General features: G+C 33.4%; 1 protein-coding gene across 2 annotated transcripts in view; it reads left to right on the top strand.

Moving 5' to 3' along the window:
• The window catches only part of KLHL1 (kelch like family member 1), a 446,132-nt gene that overhangs the window by 255,767 nt on the left and 167,447 nt on the right, over window positions 1-22,918 (top strand). For both annotated transcript variants that reach the window (XM_030922205.1, XM_030922204.1), the window contains one exon: window positions 11,834-12,046. In XM_030922205.1, coding sequence (XP_030778065.1) covers window positions 11,834-12,046 — 213 coding nt within the window. The remainder of the gene's footprint in view (window positions 1-11,833; window positions 12,047-22,918) is intronic.

The following is a 22,918-nucleotide window of genomic DNA, read 5'->3' as shown; positions in this document are numbered from 1 at the left end:
CAAAATCATAATTAAAATTTTACATGCTTCTGTGGAGACCATTTAGACCTTAAATTGCAAAATCGTAATGTATTCCTCATTGAATAATGCTAATGCTGTCTTTTACTACAAAATAGTCAATGTGTGGTTATGTAAGTAACTTCTGTACTGACTTCTTTCTTTCTACACATGTTTTTTTATCCCAATTGTCTAGCTATTTCTAATTATGTATATAACAGGCTTTCGTGAAGTATCATTTACACTTATAAGCATAAGAACAAAAGACGAAATAAATCTGAGGTTGACAATAAAATTCTTTAGTTCATGGAAAGTGTTTTTTTTTTTTTTTTTTTTTTTTTTTTTTTTTTTTTTCTGAGACGATAGGGTATACACTTTTTTTTTTCAGTTTTCTTTAAGTACAGAACAAGCACCACCTGACACAATATACATACTTTCTTACAGATCAAAGTAGATTCTTCCAGCCACTTTTCTGAAAGATGTCCTAGAGCAGGAAAAGCAGAGATCCTGTCTTGCATTGCAAGTTTCTTTTTCTAGTAAGGTTGTAGAGGAGCATTACTTTTATTCTTTCGTCAAGCACCGGAAATCATTTCAGAAAAATTATATGATCAGGTGCCCTGGACAGTTTACTGCAATGAAAAGAAGCAGATCTCAATACATAGGTATGTTATTGTCTCATGATTTAATTTTCAGTGATACTATTTTCTTCTAAACTGTCGAAAACAAATGGCTTTTATAAAGATTGTACAAAGATTTATCTTTTTTCCTAAACTTTCTAGCCCCACCATTCTCAACGACTTTGCTAGACACCCAAAGAATATTGGCAAATACTGATGTTCGGAAATTTATCAAGCAGGCAGAAGAGATAAGTTTATACTCTACCAGGCAGTTAATGTACCCAATATTACTAATTATAAAATAAATACTACAACTCTAATAATTTATACATGTATATTTAAACTTTGCAAAGTAATTAAAGTATTTGGGAAGTTTATTAGTTTTGTTAAATCAAAAAAATAGAAGTAGTATAGTTTAGCTGACTGGAGTATTTTTTTAATAAAATTTATAAATCATTTCTATAGGTTCCTTTCTCCTAGACAATAGGTATCACATATTAAACTTTTGACCAATATATATCCAGTATGAGAAACGACCAAATTATTACAAGAATTAATCTTCCCAAAAATAATTGCAAATGTTTTGCATAACATTCCAAAGTTTAAATATTATTTTTTCTAATATCATTTTATATTCAAACCAAACCAGCAAAATGTTTATTAACTAAATGTGGTTATAAAATCTATATTCAAGGTGAGGAGATGATGTCTTAGAATTATTAAATGCATTTTGCCTGGAAAATCTTGACTAGAAATGATCAGAATTGGATAGCATTCCTTTCTTATTAAAAAGTCAATGTTGTTTCCACTATAACTTCTAACTCCTCTTATCTATTTAACAGCATTTTGTCTGAGACCACTTACAGTCATAGAATCACATTTATTTAAGGGAGTTATAATAACAAAAATATATTTTCTCTTGTATGATAATCTTGAAGAATGGCCACCAGAAATTATTTCTGACACTAGAAACAGTCTTGAGATAATTATAAATACTTCTTTTTAAAAAAAGTAATACTCTCATATTTTGTAAAAATATAGTTACTATGAATTAGGGAGCCACCACTTAGTGGGTGCTATAGAATTAATAAAGAAAACTGAAAACAGGCAGTCATTCATTTCAGTCCCAAGGAGTTTTATCTAGGTAATTTTGCTCTAGGTAAGGGAAACTCGGCAGAGGGTTCATGTGTATGATAACAAAACATGTATGGAATTTAGTAACTTTTCTGCATAGTACCATTATTAAGGAAGAAACTAACAAATAATTTCAACACTTAAAAAAATTATATTCCATGTTTATTTCTTAAGAGCTGATAACAAAATACAGAGAAAACAGGAAAACACCGTTAAACCTATACATATTAACATCTCTTTGAATACTTTTCTTTGTCGTGTAATTTAAATAATATTAATTAAACAAGTATATATTTGTGTATATATGATAAAAATGTGTGCAAATAAGCAATATATAGTCAAAAATATCTGCTGATTGTTGTTTTATTTATCATTTCTAAAGCAATAAGAAAAATGCAGGTATATTCAGAGACATATATAATTTCAACTAAAACTATATATTTAGTTCTAGTATCCTTTCCTGGTTTTGAAAGTTAGGACCTTTTATACAGATTAAAGAATGGTAGTTCTTTAGCCTTTATAATGAGATACGTGTGTGTGTGTGTGTGTGTGTGTGTGTATATATATACACACACACACATATATATAGAAGAAAAAATATTAATCTGCAGGCATTTACAAAGGTGATAAACAGAACAGTAATTGATTTGCCCTTGGATGAAAGAAAATTACAAGAAGGCAGATGTTACTTCAAAAATCGGACAATTTTCTAATAGAACTATTTAGCAGTGATAGGGCCTTCCTCACAGGGTCATGGGTTTCCCATCACTGAAAATAATTACTGGGTAATCAGTGCACAGAAAAGTGCATGGATTGTGAATTAAATTAAGTGATTTCAAAGAATGCTTCTAATTTAAGAATATGTTAGATAGCGGTAATTCCTATTTGATATTCTGTCTAGATAATGAGAATTGGACCAGATGACACTAATATTTTCTTAGTGCTTTTTGAATCTATGATCTATTACAAACATTTTCTTTTTTGGAAATTGTTATTGCAGAAAGGACAAAAATGTAGTCTGGTCTCTTTTATTTCACTTCTGTTGTCATCCTCTTCAAATCACTAAATTTTTCTTCTTATTATAAATGGATGCAATTATCTTATAATACTATACTGTCCCCCTCACTAGAAAGTAAAATTCTTAAGGCCAGAACCTTTCTTTTTTTTAATTTCTGTATTTCCAGTATTAAGCATATACTACGCATAAAGAAAGAATCCCGTAAAACATGAATTGAATGTTTTGATTATTTGCCTTGCCTGAATATTTAATCCCTGTGTCAAAGTTGCTGACTGAACTGTTGAACACTATCTTAGAATTTCACAGGGAATGGAGACTCATTATGAGATTGTCACAACTTGTTATTTTACTGGGGAGAATGCTGAAGCTGAGAGGAGCTCACATATAGTCATACTCATGGTCAATATAAGGCTAGGATTAGAAACTCAGCCTTTTGTCCTTAATCTATGACACTTCCCGTTATACTACCTGGCCTATCTATTTGATTAATTTTTTTCGGATTCTCCTCACCCATCAGCTTGAATGACTAAATAATCAGAAAAATAGAGAAAATAATGTTAATGTAGCCTCTAGAGCTAGCAAGAGGAGGTTGACGTGAAGGGTAGGGTCAGATGCAGAATAGGCTAACACGTGTTCCTTTCTATGAGATAGGCACTCCTCTAAGGATAATAAATTTAATTTAGTCTTCATACCTAATTCTGATAAGAATGCATTATCATAGATGCTATTTTCATCCTCATTTACATACAAGAAACCCAACTCCCTAATGTCACACAGTCAGTAAGTAGCAGAGTTGACATCTAAATCCTGTCCAGCTCTCCAAATTAAATCACCCATAATCACCATACCATGTTGTGAGACCCAGAAATATCAAGAGTTGTAAATAAAATCCAGGTGAGCATCTCAAGAGTGAGGGTGCATATATGTCACATAGGTCAAAGTAAGACATTAAGCTCAAAATAGATGGGTGAGGAGAACCAGAAAAAAAAAAAAAAAATCAAATAATAGGTAGACCAGGTAGTATAATGGGAAGTGTCATAGACTTAAGGACAAAAGGCTGAGTTTCTAATCCTAGCCTTATCTTGACCATGAGTATGACTATATGTGAGCTCCTCTCAGCTTCAGCATTCTCCCCAGTAGAATAACAAGTTGTGACAATCTCATAAAGAGTTTCCATTCCCTTTGAAATTCTAAGGTAGTGTTCAACAGTTCAGTCAGCAACTTTGACACAGGGATTAAAAATTCGGGCAAGGCAAATAATCGAAAGCCCAGGAAAATTTGTTTTAAAGCCTGAAAAAGTTAGAATCTTGACAGCAGTATGTCAGTGCAGCAACAATAAGGTTACTAAAAACACTTGATACTTGAAGGGAGATGCCTTTCTCAACTCTGCATTTTTAGAAAGTTTAAATTCTAAAAAGCAATAGGAAATATATATATATATATGTACATATATATATGACCTATGCAACAAATACGCATATATGCAGCCTTACTCTTAAGGTGCTCACCTGGATTGTATTTACAACTCTTGATATTTGCTATCCTCCATAAGGGACATGGGAAAACTAGTATTTCTTAAAGGCATTACTCCATAAAAGAAATAACTTAGAAATTCTTAAAGATTGGAAATAGTTGTGATGCTTTCTTAAGTTTATTTGAGATTTTTAAAGTAAGTTTTTTTAATTATAGTTTTTATATATTTCTCCAACGATGTGTGTTAGTTTCCTAGATCTGCTGTACAAAATTCCACAAAATGGGTGGCTTAAAATACATTACAATTACTTTTTCACAGTTCTAAAGACTGCAAATTCAAAGTCACGTTGTTCCTGGGGTCATGTGTTTTCTTTTTTTTTTTTTTTTTTTTTTTTATTATACTTTAAGTTCTAGGGTACATGTGCATAACGTGCAGGTTTGTTACATATGTATACTTATGCCATGTTGGTGTGCTGCACCCATCAACTCGTCAGCACCCATCAATTCATCATTTATATCATGTATAACTCCCCAATGCAATCCCTCCCTCCTCCCCCCTCCCCATGATAGACCCCAGTGTGTGATGTTCCCCTTCCCGAGTCCAAGTGATCTCATTGTTCAGTTCCCACCTATGAGTGAGAACATGCGGTGTTTGGTTTTCTCTTCTTGTGATAGTTTGCTAAGAATGATGGTTTCCAGCTGCATCCATGTCCCTACAAAGGACGCAAACTCATCCTTTTTTATGGCTGCATAGTATTCCATGGTGTATATGTGCCACATTTTCTTAATCCAGTCTGTCACAGATGGACATTTGGGTTGATTCCAAGTCTTTGCTATTGTGAATAGTGCCGCAATAAACATACGTGTACATGTGTCTTTGTAGTAGACTAATTTATAATCCTTTGGGTATATACCCAGTAGTGGGATGGCTGGGTCATATGGTACATCTAGTTCTAGATCCTTGAGGAATTGCCATACTGTTTTCCATAATGGTTGAACTAGTTTACAATCCCACCAACAGTGTAAAAGTGTTCCTATTTCTCCACATCCTCTCCAACACCTGTTGTTTCCTGACTTCTTAATGATTGCCATTCTAACTGGTGTGAGATGGTATCTCATTGTGGTTTTGATTTGCATTTCTCTGATGGCCAGTGATGATGAGCATTTTTTCATGTGTCTGTTGGCTGTATGAATATCTTCTTTTGAGAAATGTCTGTTCATATCCTTTCCCCACTTTTTGATGGGGTTGTTTGTTTTTTTCTCGTATATTTGTTTGAGTTCTTTGTAGATTCTGGATATTAGCCCTTTGTCAGATGAGTAGGTTGCAAAAATTTTCTCCCATTCTGTAGGTTGCCTGTTCACTCTGATGGTAGTTTCTTTTGCTGTGCAAAAGCTCTTTAGTTTAATTAGATCCCATTTGTCAATTTTGGCTTTTGCTGCCGTTGCTTTTGGTGTTTTAGACATGAAGTCAAAAGGACAAAGCTGGAGGCGTCACGCTACCTGACTTCAAACTATACTACAAGGCTACAGTAACCAAAACAGCATGGTACTGGTACCAAAACAGAGATATAGACCAATGGAACAGAACAGAGTCCTCAGAAATAATACCGCACATCTACAGCCATCTGATCTTTGACAAACCTGAGAGAAACAAGAAATGGGGAAAGGATTCCCTATTTAATAAATGGTGCTGGGAAAATTGGCTAGCCATAAGTAGAAAGCTGAAACTGGATCCTTTCCTTACCCCTTATACGAAGATTAATTCAAGATGGATTAGAGACTTAAATGTTAGACCTAATACCATCAAAACCCTAGAAGAAAATCTAGGTAGTACCATTCAGGACATAGGCATGGGCAAGGTCATGTGTTTTCCTAAAGTGTCTGGAGAAGAATCCGTTCTTGCTTCTTCCAGCTTCTGTTACTGACAATCTTTGTTATTCCTCAGTTTGTGGTAGCATAACTACACACAATCTCTGCCTCCATCTCAGATAGACTTCTTCCCTTTGTGTCTCTCATTTCTTCACACTGAGTTCTACTCACTGTGTATCTGTGTGCCTCAAAATGTCTCTTGGAAAGACCACAGTCATTAGATTATGGTCCATCCCAATCCAGTATGACTTTTTCTTAACTTAATCAACTATATTTGCAAAGACCCTATTTCCACCTAAGGTCATATTCTTAGGTTAATGTTAAATATAACCTTTGGAAGGGATGCTGCTATGATTTGCGTCCCCTCAAATTACATATGTTAAAACCTAATCCCCACTGTGGTTATATTAAAAGCTAAAGGACATGGTGAGGTATTTGGATCATAAGGGCTCTGCCTTTATAAATGGGATTAGTGCCCTTGTAAGAGGCCAGAAGAAGTTTGTTTGCTTCTTCTGCCTTATGAGAATACAGCAAGAAAATGCCATCTATAAGGAAGGAGCCCTCGCCAGACAACAAATCTGCTGGTGCCTTGATCTTGGACTTTCTAGTCTCTATAACTGTGAGCAAAAATGTTCTGTAGTTTATAAATTATCCAGTCTAAGATGGTTTTTATAGCAGCTCAGAAAATAAGTAAGACAGAAATTGATACTGAGAATTGAGAAATTGATACTATAACAAATGGCTAAAAATGTGGAAGAGACTTCGGAACTACGTAATGAATAATGACTGGAGGAGTTTTGAAATGTATGCTAGAATAAACTGATATTGCCTTGAGCAAACTGTAAAGGGAAATTTAGGTGAGACCTCAGAAGATAACAGTAGAGAAAGTCTCAGATTACCTAAGTCATTGCGATCAGAATGTTGGTAGAACTATGACAGTAAAGACCACCCTCATGAGGTCTCAGATTGAAATGAGGAATAGGTTTTTGGTAATTGAAGGAAAAGTGACCCTTGTTATAAACTTAGCTGAATTGTATTTGCATCCCAGCGTTTTGTGGAAAGAAGAAATTGTGAGTGGCAAAATACCTGGCAGAAGAAATCTCTAAGCCAAGTATCGAAGGAGCCACGTTGCTTCCATCAACTGCTTATAGTAAATTTCAAAAAAATGGAAATAATTCAAAGACAGAATTTAAAATCAAAAGGGAAGCAGATCTTAAAGATTTAGAAAATTATCAATCTGGCCCTGTTGTAAAAAATGAAAAGCTGTTTGATAGAGAACACCAAAGCTGTGGCTAAGGTTTACCACCTGTGCCCTCTGGGGAAACAGCCACTGTGGCCTACATTGTACCTTTGGATCCAATGAAATAGAAGACTGAAAATTTCATTTCAATCTAGTACATAACATAACAGGAAAAACATTGCCTCCGAAGTCAAAAGATGAATTTTTCAATCTCAATCCTTAAAATAGTAAAACCATGCATATATCATGAAACCCTCAAAACTTTGCTTGCAAAGGATTCTTACAGAATTAGATATTTTAAAATCTTTGACCCAAAACATTAGACCCAAAGATTATATTTTTCATACTTACCTAATCAACCTCAACCAGAGGATGTAGCCAAATTCCAGGATCCCCTTTTGTTTTTTCAGGTACTTGGCATTATGAGCCTCCTAAGAACTCATCTTTCTAACCAATAACTATTTAGTCAGATAATTAAATAAATTCTTTATCCTCTGGGGCATTGAAATGAAGCCAGAGATTATGCAGTGGTCTGACAAAGGATTTATCTTCCTTCCATAATGCTTAGAACAGTGACTAGGAGTTGACTGTAATTAACTAATGGTCACAGAATATAAGATGGTAAGACATAAGTCTTAACTCAGTAGACTTCCATGAGAGAGAGATTTCTTAAGTTAAACATATAGTATATAATGTGTTGGTTTGATATTAGCTACTCATTAAGTAAACAAAATTAAAGTTATTTAAACAATAATAAAATATGTTGCTATAGTTTAATATCCATATTTTAAACCTAATAACAAAAAGATGATAGTTGAAGGGATTTACTTATGTTGTTTGATACAATATTATTAGTTTTCAGCTAATTTTCAGATAAAAAAGTTATATTTCTAATAAAATTTCAAAACAGTTATATTTATATTATTAACAATAATTAATGGGGGAAGACCATAATTTAATTAATGCACAGAAGAAATGAATATTAGAAAATATGTTTATATTAAGTCCAGGAAATCATTAAACAAACAAAAAAACCAGTACCAAACTTCCATCTATTCAGGATAACACAAAACTACATTTTTTTAGCTAGAAAAATTATTTTAAAATGTTATGAAGAAGCCACAGTAAATAGTAGTTTAGCCTTTATTTTTATAACTATCCTGTCTTATGAAATGGCAACTTACGTTTGTTGCCAAAATCTTTCTTTATAACAAGCATTTTTAACCCATATGTAGAGAATGGGTGTATGTATGTATGTGTGTTCATATGAGATTCAATATATTCAACTATGGCATCACACACTATACTCCCTGTTGTTATGTCTTTATATGGATTTCACTGGCCAGAATACCGTATGTCTCCATTTCCCATTTTCCGGTTTAAACTCCTTTCTAATATTCTAGGTTCATTTGAAAAGCTGGATTCTACAGTTGACTACTATCATTTTCCAGATACTGCACTTTTTATAGGTGTCTCCCACATGGCGAGTTTTTTATTCAAATCCATTTTGTCCTTATGATGATTACCAGGGCCATATATCAGGGTTTCAATAAACTTATGCCGAATGGATGATTGGATAAACCTAAGAAAGAGATTGTACAAAAGGTAACCAGGCCTCTTGTTATATGATCTTCATAGACAATAAGGAGTTTGCTAACATATGCAAGCAATGTAAGAAACTCATTGAATTTATGTTTTCTCTTTTAGCAATAACACATAATGATGTTAAAACAATTAATTTCCAGAACCTACAGTGTAGGTACCACAAACAAAGTATCATTAAAATGAGGCTTGATGGAAAAAAGGAAACAGCAAGGAGAACTTGAGCAATTCAATAAAATGTAGAAGAAAAAAAATTAACACCTATGTAATAATATGTAGGTAAGTGTGAAAGATGTGATACCAGCTCCTAAGGTCCCATTTACTTACAGCAATTTGTAGAAACAGTGCTGCTGGTACCAAAAGATTTAGTGTAACGTCCAAAAATACAAAATTACCTGAATATTCTCTAAGTTAGATGAGAAACAAAAAGAAAAAGAAAAGAAAAACTGCTGTAGTGGTATTAAATGAAACTATTATCAGAGCTGTCTGAAAAAGAAATCAAACTATAGAAGTCTATAGCGTTCCTACCAGATAGATTTCAGTTTGACTCTAAGTTTTCTGGAGGCCAAATAAAAAGAGAAATCTGATGAATTTCATAATTTACAACATCCATGATAAAAGCAAACCAATTTATTCAGGAGAAGTGCAATTATTCTTGCTGCTAAAACCTGAAAGAAACTTCTCCCAAGGGTCATCATAAAGAGGACACTATAAAATATAATGAAATATGCCTTGAACAGTATCTTTATGACAGACACCACTGGGAGTTTCATAGAGCTGTTTTTTATGATATCCCTCACTATATTCTGATGGCCTAGCTATAGAGTTCTGTGTGTATTTTAATGGAGGCATAGATTTTTTAGTAACTGGAAAAAAAGATGGACAAATCTTTCAAAGATTCTTCAGAACATCTTTAGCTTAACGTAGTTTTTTTTTTTTTTTTTTTTTTTTTTTTTTTTTAAATCTGATGGTAAAACATCCCAGAACACTTAATTTGTTAATTACATGAATAGTTATTGGATATCTACAATTGACATAGCACCCAAAGGAAACACAAGGAACAAAACAATTTACTGGAGCCGAAATAACTACTTTCAGTTATTCTGGGAAGTCAATTAGTATAAATAAAGACATTATTTACAAATTGTATTATTATTATACAATTAATGTAAATGTATGACAGACACCCTGAAAGAAAGTAAGTTAGTGCCCTTTTGTGAAAGCTGAAGTTACTTCAGCTCCAAGGATATACTATAACACAGGCCAGGTTTCTCCTCAAAAAATAAATTTGAAACTGCTCTAACATACAGATTAATGGTGACTTGCTGAATCCTCTACTCTGTTTAGGATAGTCACAATGCCTTCTTTGCAAGTCTTAGTGTCACTCTACTGCAGTTTTTATACTAAAATATGTGTCCTGTGGATATTGCTGCCACCACTGTGGCTTTAAAACTAGAACCTGAGAAGTGTTTGTTATATCACGGAGCTATCCCAGGAGACATGGGGAGAGGTGGAGCAGAGAAGGCCAAACAACGGAATCTCTATCTTCTCTCTAAACATGTATCGTCCACAGAAGCCTTTTTGCTTAAAATGTAAGAAAGTTTTTGACAAGTAGTTTTAAAAACATGTTGTTAAAACACTGTACTATCCTGCGCTGTTTCTACAATTCTATTTTTCTCTGCAGAGATTATCAATTCATGTATTCAGCAAATACGTACTGCTCCTCTGCTGTTTTCTAGGCTTTCTGCCAGGATCTAGATATACAAGGTTATATAAATCAGGGTCTTACAGCTTAAAATTTGTGAAAATTTGTCTACGTTTACCAAAGATTAGGCTGCAGTGTGGTATCTGCTGTGGCAGGGATATACCCACTACATACCATAAGGGGATAGTGAAGGCGTCACCAGGTCAAATGGGACTCAGTAGAAACTTGAGGAACCATATATAATAGGTAGCTCTTGAATTGAATCTTGGAATGTGGCAGAAATTTAGAACAGCAAGGTTGATAAAAGTCATTTTAAGCAATGGAGTAAATGAGGGAGGACATGTCAAACAAGATGGCAAATTGAAAAACAAAGAGAACCAGAAAAGGTATGAACAGCAGCTTGCTAAAACAATAAATTTGAACCAAAAGATAAGGAGAAATCATAAAACAAAACAAAACAAAACAAAAGCTTCAGAATAAAACCACGAGCACATTTATGTTTTGGAAATATTATTCTGGCATCATGATAGAGGATGAAACTGAGAATCTAAGAATAGAGTTAGGCAGCGTAATTAAGAGATTATGGGAGCAATCGCGAAGAAAATAAATGGGAATATGAATTAAGCCAAATAAATTGTCGTGAAAGGAGGGAGGGAAAATAGATAATAGCAGGGTGGAGCATACTGGATTTTGTGACTTCAGTGGCCTATATGTCCTATTCTTTCTCTTTTGAATAAACAATGGTGCATCTTATAGTGCTACTTTTATCTATGCAATTTTAGTATCATTTTCTGATTCTCATATATATGTCTATATATATACAGTCAAGCTTTTAAAAATGTGAAATGTTATTTTTTCCTGTTCACCAAATCTTATATAGCAGTACACTTGAAACTTGAACATTTAATCACTTAGCACGTTCTGCCGGCATAACAAAGCTCAGTATTATAATCCTCCACTTATTACAAGATCTGTGCTGTCTGGGACACATTTACACTTCAATTACAATTACAATGCTTTCATCTTAACAGTTTCTAGTTTCTGAAGGATTGAGTCTCAAGGATTATGTTATAATGAGAACAAAGGTTATTGACTACTTTTCTTATTTCTTTCTGAAATGCTTTACTAGCTAAATAAAAGTGAAACAGAATTTATGCCAAGATGTTTTCTCCCTGCAGGAAAACATAATGGAAGTTATCAGAAATCAAGAGTTTTTACTCCTTCCAGCTGAGGAGCTCCACAAACTACTGGCCAGTGATGATGTCAATGTTCCTGATGAAGAAACCATTTTCCATGCATTGATGATGTGGGTCAAGTATGACATGCAGAGTAGATGCAACGACCTGAGCATGCTCCTTGCCTTTATAAGACTGCCACTGCTTCCACCACAGGTAATGATGTGTGATGCTGTTTCAATAGATTCAACGTACTGAAAAACCCTATATTAAAAGTGAACATCGCCGGGCGCGGTGGCTCAAGCCTGTAATCCCAGCACTTTGGGAGGCCGAGACGGGCGGATCACGAGGTCAGGAGATCGAGACCATCCTGGCTAACACGGAGAAACCCCGTCTCTACTAAAAAAAAAAAAAAAAAAATACAAAAAATTAGCCGGGCGAGATGGCAGGCGCCTGTAGTCCCAGCTACTCGGGAGGCTGAGGCGAGAGAATGGCGTAAACCCGGGAGGCGGAGCTTGCAGTGAGCTGAGATCCGGCCACAGCACTCCAGCCTGGGCGACAGAGCGAGACTCCGTCTCAAAAAAAAAAAATAATAAATAAAATAAATAAATAAATAAATAAATAAATAAATAAATAAAAGTGAACATCAAAACACATTTTAAATTATGTATTCACATTTTTAAATGTCTTTATCAAATACTATTTTTAAGTGAAATGTGATGGTGGAAAATGATGTATGACGATGGATCATGGATCTAAATCCTATCTCTGCCACTGATTGACTCATGGCAACTTATATGATTATGATAACATCACTTAATTTCTCTGATATTCAATTTCTTTATCTATAAAATGTGATCATACTGCCATACAAAAGTTTTGTGAACATCGGTTACATAATACATGTAAAATGCCTAATCATAATACAGTGTCTCCTATCAATTATTTGACCTAAGATGTATTAATGTGATCATCCATTGATGTAAATGCATATTCTGTGTGATTTTCAAAGCTTCATTGCATGGTATTTCAACCTCTGCAGAGGAATAAAATGTACTTGAATAGTAGAGAGTTATGATTTAACAGTACTTAGCAATTAGAATTATGGAATATTTAATAATTGGAGCTAAGGAGCCTCTAGACACCAAGTGAGCCAACTTAACTTTATTGATGAGTTAAGTAGGGTACAGAAAAATTAATAAGATCATTAAGTTCACTCAACTTAGAGGAAGAGTGGCTACTTCTCTTTGATTCTGAGTCTTGTAAGTTTAAATTAATTTGCTACAAAATTCTCTATGTACAGCATTGTTAATTCAGGGTTTCTGGCTGGTAAATTTATCCAAAAATAAGCTTGAAGGTGACCCTAACCTCTAAGTTGATGGGTAAACTTGTTTGTATATATAATTCGTGTGAGGGAGATGGGAGGCTTATATCATTCATCAGATTCCTCATTTGAATCTAAATCACAATCACGTTTTTACTAATCCATATGTTACTAAAAATGTAAAACAGAGAATTAGGACTTTTAGTTAAAGAACAGTAGACAAGTATGAAGTGTTAGCAGTAAGTATAGAAGTGGGATTTATGGTCATATATTAAGAATGGCAAGTTAGAAACACATTACCATAATTGAAAAAAGATAAGCTTTATAAATAAGGTGATAATTATATTTCCTTTGGCTGCTAAGATGAGTACAGGAAAAAAAACAGAGAAAAATAGTTTATGGAACTCAAATTATGTGAGGCTATCATAACAACAGGCTCTTACAAAGAAGCGGAAACATGCATTTACATAACTAGACAAAGAAGAAATTTCTATGCTAAGTACTGAATTTTTGTAAATCTCCCACCTTAGGTTCTAATGACAGGTAGTATCTATTAGAGTCTGGGAGGGTAATCTTTTGGGGAGGAAATAGCCAATGATCACTATTAGCCAGAAAGCCAATGATAGTTATCAGTTAATGACAGATGCTGTGACAATGGGTACCTTTGACTCTGGCATAGTCATTATTCTCTACCCATTTCTACTGTTGGTTGAAATGTGGGGAGTTTAGAGTTATGTTGTCCACAAAATCAGAAACAGTAGAACACATATGAGAGTAGGTCAAGAATGTGACCAGATTCCTTTTCCCAGGGTATGTCATTCTTTTATGCTCTCATTTCCTACCCTTCTGTCATCAGATATAGGGAGATTCTGCCACCTGTGCATATCATTAAATGGTTACATCAGAGATGTCCTGTTGGCTTTTTTGTTCCCAAGGCTATATATTATATGCGGAATTTTGTTTATTATTGGTTCAGCTGCTTTATCTTGCTTAGTGGAGTAATGTTTATTAAAATTAAGGTATGAAATACTATTTTGATGTAACTATTAACAGAATTTAACAGAATTTTAATCAGTGTGCAATAGATATAAACGTAGCATATGTCTATTCTCCATTCCTCATCTCTCAAATTGGGGCTATTACACCTTATAACTTTATATGTACTTTCACAACAGACGTGCAGGAGGAATGAATGAAAATATTTTCTGTTTACAAAATGTCTTCATATAAAAGAGAGGCTACTACTTCCATAACTAACGTTAATGAATTATGTGTCATTATAAGCATATTGCATATATTTATAATATTAAAAAAAAAGATGCAAAGTAAAGATTATTAATTGTATTACACAAAGGAATATTAGGCTCAACGAGGGAGGTTAAGTAATTTTCGAAGTTCATAGAGCTAGTAGAAAATCAGGTTTTCCTGCATCCATAGATTGGCCAGATATGAACATACACAGAGGTATTTCTACAATAATGAGTGCCATTTCCCTGTTTGATCTCTAACCTGGAAGATCATAAAAATGTCCTGAATTAATCAATTTTGAAGGTTCTTTTAAAGCTACTGAGGATGGAAGAACAGCAGTATGATAGGAACTTAAAGGGATTTATTTATTTTTTTAGTTACCAAACTATTTCACCTTATTTAATTTCTATAAAATCTCCATGTAGCTGATACTGTTATTCCCTTTTGACAAATGAGTACTTTGAGAATCAGCGTGATTACCATCTTCCTTAGTTTTAAATATCAGATTTTACTCCAATTGGGCTGACAGAAATGTGGATCTTCTTTCACTAAGGGGAAAAGGGTACAATTTTTATTTAGGGTTGGTTTCATATTTACCTCAATGTCCAACCAGAGTGAAAAAAAAATTCATTGAATAAAGGATTTTACAGACTTGCACATGGACTTTAAAGCTGCTAAACACCTTGGGTCCTTGTGAAAGCTATTAAAATGGTCAGGAAACATTTTTTGCTGACCTTGGATTCATTAATATAAGGTTTGTCCATGCTTTTTTCCAATGATTAATATATAGGTCGTTTATGACCTTTAAGTGATTTGTGTGCATATGTTGTGAGTATTTACACATGCACGTGAGATGTCTGTGTGTTGTCACCAAGAGAAGATAGAATATGTGGAATTTCAAACACAATATGTTAGATGAATGAGAGAAAAATAGGAAAAAAATAGAAGAGTTGTAGTTGTAAGGGAAGTTATTTTGAGAACATGTTACAGCAATATTATAGCATAAATGACAGTAGAAATGTTAAAAGTACCATAAATCAAAGCATTACATAATACTGAAGTAATCACATAATTTAACTGGTCAATCTCTCTCTCTCTCTCTAGATATAGATATAGACATAGATATCTCCCTCTCTCTATATATATATACAGATACATGTGTACACATACATGCATATATTTATATGTGTATATAAACACATATATGTAATATGGTATGTATAGTGTAACATATAATTGTATATATTGTTTAATTAATATATAACAAAACACAATATTATATTTTGAAATACTAGCAATATTTAAAGGAGGTCAATATTTTTCCAGTGAGGTAAGGGATTACTTTCAAAAGGAAACAGTACTTGAACTAATTTTTGAAGGAGATTTGATAAATTGTTGCGTGTGTTTGTAAGGTAATTCCTGCATATGCAAATGATCAATTTCAGGTGAGTGACAGAACAATATTTGAAAGACTCAATGTGAGCCGCTTACAAAATCCCTCACCAAAACATAACAAAACACTGACTGAGACAAGAGTATAACAATTAAAGAAGATTTTAAAAGATATTTAAGACAAAAATAAATTAATTTAAAAAAAAGATGTTTCCAAGACAGTGTTAAGCCATATAATCTGTAGGTACTTTTATAGCAAGGAGTAGCTATGATTGTATTTAGTAAATGCATGAAAACATTTCTAGAATAAAGAGTAAAAATGAAAACAATGAAAGAGACTTCATCAACAAAGGGAACATGTTAAAAGAATGTTTAGTGCCAAAAACGAATTTAGCTTTAATAGCCTTTTCTTGTGTTCAGGAGGCAACTGAACAACTTGACTTGGACATATTTCAGTTCTATCATTTCTGCGCTCCCATGTGTTTTATTAGTAGGCCCATTATGTGTATCTGGGCTTTGTTATTTCTTAAGTACATAGAGAAAATCGGATAGTCTTTATTAATTATAAATTAGCACATTAAGTTATGGTAATTTGGTGTAGAAAATATAACAGAGGATATGGATTTTAGATTAGAGCAGTGGTAGACAAAAGGAGCTCAGGAAAGGAAGACAAAGTATGAAAAAGACTCAGAAGCAACACAGTTGCTCTCTGTCCTCTACTGAAATATAATAGTTAATCCTGAAATGAATTCAGTTATTTGACTTTGCTGTAGACAGAACCAGAGAAAAAGAAAAATGATAGTGATAGATACCTGAGTTATAATCTAAGAATGAATTATACTATTTTAAAAAATAAGTTATGAATGCAATTTTATGTAATAGTTTTCATATTTTTCCTGAATAGTCAGAGGCTTCATAATTTCAGCAGTATTGGAAAACATATAGAAATTTATGTCCTTTTAGAGAATGACTGAAAAAATATATATATTGTTCAGTTAGAGGCTACCTGATTTGATTTACTTATTATTCTGCTGTTTTTCCTTCTGGGATTCAACAATGTACCATGTTGCTGTAAAATAAATAACATGTTTAAATGTTTTATAACAATTATTTCCACTGATTTTAATTGAATTCATTAGATATTTATTTGTAGTATGTACTTAAATATTTATTATAGATGAATTTTAAAAATACCCATAAGTATCAGATTTTTGCTATATTATTTGCTAATGAATGGCTTAAAATGTAAAAGTATGTTGTTTAAAAATCAAGAGAATATAATTCTACATATTATCAAGTCAAAATGTGCTCAGGGGAATTCAATTTTATCACTGTCAGAGATTATTTAGAAGGTTAGAGATATACAGATAAACTTTGCTTCCTAGCTCAGAATTGGTAGTGTTTATCTCTCTCTCTCTCTTTTTTTTTTTTTTCTTTTTGAAACGGAGTTTTGCTCTTGTTGCCCAGGCTGGGGTGCAGTGACACAGTCCTGGCTCACTGCAACTTCTGCCTCCCAGGTTCAAGCGATTCTCCTGCCTCTGCCTCCTGAGGAGCTGGGATTACATGCCTGCACCACCATGCCCGGCTAATTTCGTATTTTTAATAGAGACAGGGTTTTGCCATGTTGGTCAGGCTATTCTTGAACTCCTGACCTCAGGTGATTCACCCGCCTCAGCCTCCCAAAGTGCTGGGAGTACAGGCGTGAGCCACCGCTCCAGGCCGGTATTGCTTTTCTCTTTTAAGACAAAAGGAAACATTTTTCAAACTTCCTAACAAAAAACCTGCTGATTCTTAAGGGAAATATATAGCAATGTGTGTGTGTATTTGTGAGTGTTTATGTGCATGTACATTTATTTTCTGTAGCAAAAGGTAGAAGAAAAAAAAGCTTGCAACGAAATAATAGAATATCACCTAGATTTAGAAGAATATATTATTGTTAATCTAATAGCAAGCACAATAAAATAACAAGGACATTCAAGTACGTAACTTTAGAAGACAGATGCTTCCTCTACTTTACATGATTAAAGTCTTTCTGTGTAAAACTGAATACATTATTACAAAAGATTACTTGTGGTAGCAATAGCAGTACAAGAAGGAAGGGTGAGGTCTCCAACCTTTTTCATTGGAAAAGTGACTATTGATCAGATACCAGTGACATACGGACTCTTCATGACCATAAAAATTATAGCAACAACAAAAAATCTGATTTATAAAAACAGTTACAAAGACTAAATCAGTATAAAAAGAGCATTTTCAAATCATAGTGTAAAATATACAGAGCAGATTACACTCAAGACATTTATATGTTTTCTTGAGTTTACCTGTCCAAACTACTCTTTGGTAAGTGTCTCCAAGGCTAACTGCAAAAATCCTCACTGTTTAATGTATTCTGTATGTTATCTTACAAAGGAAAAAATTAAAACTCTTATTTTCTTACAAATGACTAAGGTCAAAATAATTAATGAAACCCACTAACACAATCCATTAACAGTCATTTGACTATGTATCTTCCCTCCTTTGATTTACTGGCTGTCTGATTAGTTAATGATTATACTAGGCCATCATTACTGAGATAGTCTTCTCTACAAAGCTAGATTGCAGCAGTATGAAAAAAAAAAAAAAAGGAATAGGATTATTTTTCTCCAAAAGAAAATTTAAAAACAGTACCATTAAAAGAGAAACACATAGACAATATTTAATGCTTCTAAGATCAATAAATTTATCCTAAATAATACTTAGATTCATGATCATTTAGCCCTCCTGTGACATTCATAGTTCAAGTTAAAATTTAAGAAAATACGAAGAGATTTGTTAGCAAGCTTTAAGTCAGCAGAGGTATTAATATAATAAAAGATATGCAAGGACATTCACATGCACAAACTCATACATATACATGTTACTGTCTTTGCCATAGCAAAAAGAACTGAGAAGAATTTGGAACATAATCTGAAAGTCTTTATTTTTGTTACAATATATTAAGTGTTTCCGCTTGAATCAAGGGTTGATTCCACTGTATCTATTTTGCATCCCATCTTTCTTGCCAAAGGGGTTCCTCTACTTCAATAAGCACTTCTTATATTATCAATTTTATCAATTTTCAATCTATTTTGGTTAATTCCAATCAATTTATGAAGTTCTGTTTTTTCAAACACACAAAACTAGTCATATTCATTTTCACTAACTGTTCCAGCTCTCTGTTGCCTTTCCAACATAATATGTAGTTATTTTTTATAATTATTAAATGTACTTATACATAACCATCATTCTCTCTTCAACCCACTTCAATCATTTGCACTAGTGAAAATCACCAAATACCTCAATGGTGTAATTTTTCTCCCAGTCTCAATTGTATTTGACACAGTTGATTTGGTCCCTCTTGCTCAACTGTCGTTGCTAATTTGTTCTACTCTCTGATGTTACAGCACCCCAGAACACTATATTTTTTGTGGAGAAAATATCATTTAATTTTATAATTTTAAATGTTATGTAGAAACAAAGTATAAAAAATGTACCTCTAGGCCTAAATTTCTTCTGAAAAACAGATTCAAGTGCCCAATTAACTACTTGACAAGATTTATGCTCTTAGGACAAAATCTTTTATTTATTTATTTATTTATTTATTTATTTATTTACTTATTTATTTATTTTTATTATACTTTAAGTTCTAGGGTACATGTGCATAATGTGCAGGTTTGTTACATATGTATAGTTATGCCATGTTGGTGTGCTGCACCCATCAACTCGTCAGCACCCATCAATTCATCATTTATATCAGGTATAACTCCCAATGCAATCCCTCCCCCCTCCCCCCTCCCCATGATAGGCCCCGATGTGTGATGTTCCCCTTCCCGAGTCCAAGTGATCTCATTGTTCAGTTCCCACCTATGAGTGAGAACATGCGGTGTTTGGTTTTCTCTTCTTGTGATAGTTTGCTAAGAATGATGGTTTCCAGCTGCATCCACGTCCCTACAAAGGACGCAAACTCATCCTTTTTTATGGCTGCATAGTATTCCATGGTGTATATGTGCCACATTTTCTTAATCCAGTCTGTCACAGATGGACATTTGGGTTGATTCCAAGTCTTTGCTATTGTGAATAGTGCCGCAATAAACATATGTGTGCATGTGTCTTTGTAGTAGAATAATTTATAATCCTTTGGGTATATACCCAGTAGTGGGATGGCTGGGTCATATAGTACATCTAGTTCTAGATCCTTGAGAAATTGTCATACTGTTTTCCATAATGGTTGAACTAGTTTACAGTCCCACCAACAGTGTAAAATGTCCTACGAGGCCCTACATCAATTACCCCAAGACTACTTATCTGAACTCATATCCTGCCAGCTGTCAGCATTCTTCAGCCACACTGAACTTCTTTCTATTTCTTGAGGAAGTCACGGTTATCCAAATCAAATTAGTTTATAAGCATTTTAACATGCTACAGAATATTATACATAGCATTTACCAAGAGGACACAAACTGCAAGAAGAGTTATTTTTCTCAATTAAACATTAAAGGAAGTTCCATTTCTTATTCGTCTATATATTAAAATGATGACATTAATATAGGGTATAATAATTCGTAAGAAAAAGAAATACTGTTAAACATCTGCAATAAAGCAAAGGCCATTTAAATCATTAAACCTTCTCCAGTGATTTTAAGATTCTGGAAAAACTGAATTAATTAAACTACTTTAATATTTTAAGTGGAGATATTGAGTAGATAGTCAAATGCATCATTCCGGACTTGTAGAAGGATGGCAAGAATGAATTAATTAAGATGCTGATAGCATGTAGACATAATTTAAATACATAACATAACATGATATTCACCAAAATAGTGAGTATAGAGAGATAAGGGAAGAGGGCTATATAGTCCGTTAGTACCAACTGATTCTGGAATCTAGAAGCAACTGCATTTAAAGGGGAGAGGATCATAGTGGCAGGCACACATTGTGAAAGGGGAAACACTAAAGGGAGGTGCATAGTCTAGAGAAAATTTTTAAAAATTATCTTGTTATTCATGTGAATACTATAACAAATTACTGATAACATCCTCCTACCTGTTAGGATGAACTACCCCACTCCACCCCTCAATCGAGATTGACTAAAAGGTAGTCACCCATCATGATCAAGTCTTTTTATTAATCACTTTTCAACTTAAATGTTTACTGTTCTTACTACTTTAAGCTACTATATTCTTGCTTAGTTTAGTGTTTTATTTCCCTTCTTACAACTATATTTTTGAGAAATACAAATGTAAAGGTCTTTTCAAAAGTTCCTGGCACAGACAATACTCAAATTTTTACTGAGTAAACAAATACAAGTTTATTCTTGGTCTTAGCAAGTTTAGTTTCATTTACTTTTTAAAATATGTATACTTTAAGTTCTGGGATACATGTGCAGAACGTGTAGGTTTGTTACATAGCTATACATGTGCCATAGTGGTTTGCTGCACCCATCAACCCATCATCTACATTAGGTATTTATCCTATCTGTTCATATGTTATTTGTCTGGAATGTGAGAGAAATCTTTATACTTGTATGTGACAATGGAGCTAACAGTGGGTGCTAAGAACACTGCCATAAAGAGTTATTAGAGCATATTGATTCAGACTTGACTAAAAATCCCTTATTGAATGGACAAGGGGAAGGCAAACTTAAATAAAATGTACTATCTCATCTTGTCACTCTATTAGGTAAATTTATAAAATATAAATATATCAAAGTTCCTCTAATACCTAATTTGATAGTGTATTAAAACAACAGATTGGCTACATAAAAATACTGTTACATTTTCATTGGTAATGTAATATAGCAGAAAAACGAAGTTCACTCCTTAAAAAAATAACTGAACTTAAAAATTAAAATGGTCTGTAAGCAATTTTACATATACAGATTATTATATATTACATTTACCAAGAGGCCACAAAGTGCAAGAGCAATTATTTTTCTCAATTAAACATTAAAGGAAATTTCATTTTTTATTCATGTATATTTTATATAAAAATGATGACATTAATGCAGGATATAATAATTTGTAAGAAAAAGAAATATTGTGAAACAACTGCAATAAAGCAAAAGCCATTTAAATCATTAAGACCTTTTCAAGTGATTTTAAGATTTTAGATAACTGAATTAATTAATTAAGCTACTGTTTTGGGGGGTGGACAGAATCTTGCTCCGTCCCCCAGACTAGAGTGCAGTGGCATGATCTCTCCTCACTGCAACCTCCACCTCCCGGGTTCAAGCAATTCTCCCTGCCTCAGCCTCCCAAGTGATTACAGGCACCAGCCACCACACCCAGCTAATTTTCTTATTTTTTAGTAGAGACAAGGTTTTGCCATGTTGGCCAGGCTGGTCTTGAATTCCTAATCTTAGGTGATCCATCCACCTCAGCCTCCCAAAGTTCTGGAATAACAGGCATAAGCCACTGTGCCTGGCCAATATTTTAAGAGGAAATATTGAGTAGACAGTTGAATGAATCATTCAGGAGTTGTAGAAGGATGTCCAGAAGATATTAATTAGGAGTCTGTTAGCATACAGACATAATTTAAATACTTAATATAAAATGATATCACCAAAATAGTGAGTATAGAGAGGTAAGGGAAGAGGACTAAGGATGAATTTCTGGAGTTTCATCATTACAAAGTTAGAAAGAAAAAGCAGAAAGAACATGAACTAAAATGGAGTAACCACTCAAATAAAATAAAAACCAAAAGACCTTGATATCCTGGGATTTCAGGAAAGAAACCATCACAGAGGATTGAGTGATCTGCTAAATAAAATGCTGCTGAGAGATGTCTGTTCTGTTCAATAGAGCCAAGCAAAAATGGGAATATTGGAATTTAATAGAGTGAATACAGAGTCTTTAAAACTGCAAAAATTGACAGAAAATTAGGCCATAGGTAGCTGAATTTAGCTAATTAGGTTCAATAAAGAGAAACACAAACAACCGAAATTTCAACAAGAAATGTTTATATAAAGAATAATTAACTATAGCAAAGATTTGTATTTGGAATAAGAAATAATTGTAAAGTTAGAAGTTAACAGAACTCTAACACAGAAATAAAAGACATGAGAAGCAGCTCCTACCTATAGCACCGAGTTGCCACACTCAAGGAAG

Source organism: Rhinopithecus roxellana, chromosome 18 (genome assembly GCF_007565055.1).
Source record: "Rhinopithecus roxellana isolate Shanxi Qingling chromosome 18, ASM756505v1, whole genome shotgun sequence".
In the NCBI taxonomy this organism is placed as follows: domain Eukaryota; kingdom Metazoa; phylum Chordata; class Mammalia; order Primates; family Cercopithecidae; genus Rhinopithecus; species Rhinopithecus roxellana.
The sequence above is the reverse complement of the archived record's forward strand: the minus strand, read 5'-3'. Positions and strand labels throughout refer to the sequence as shown.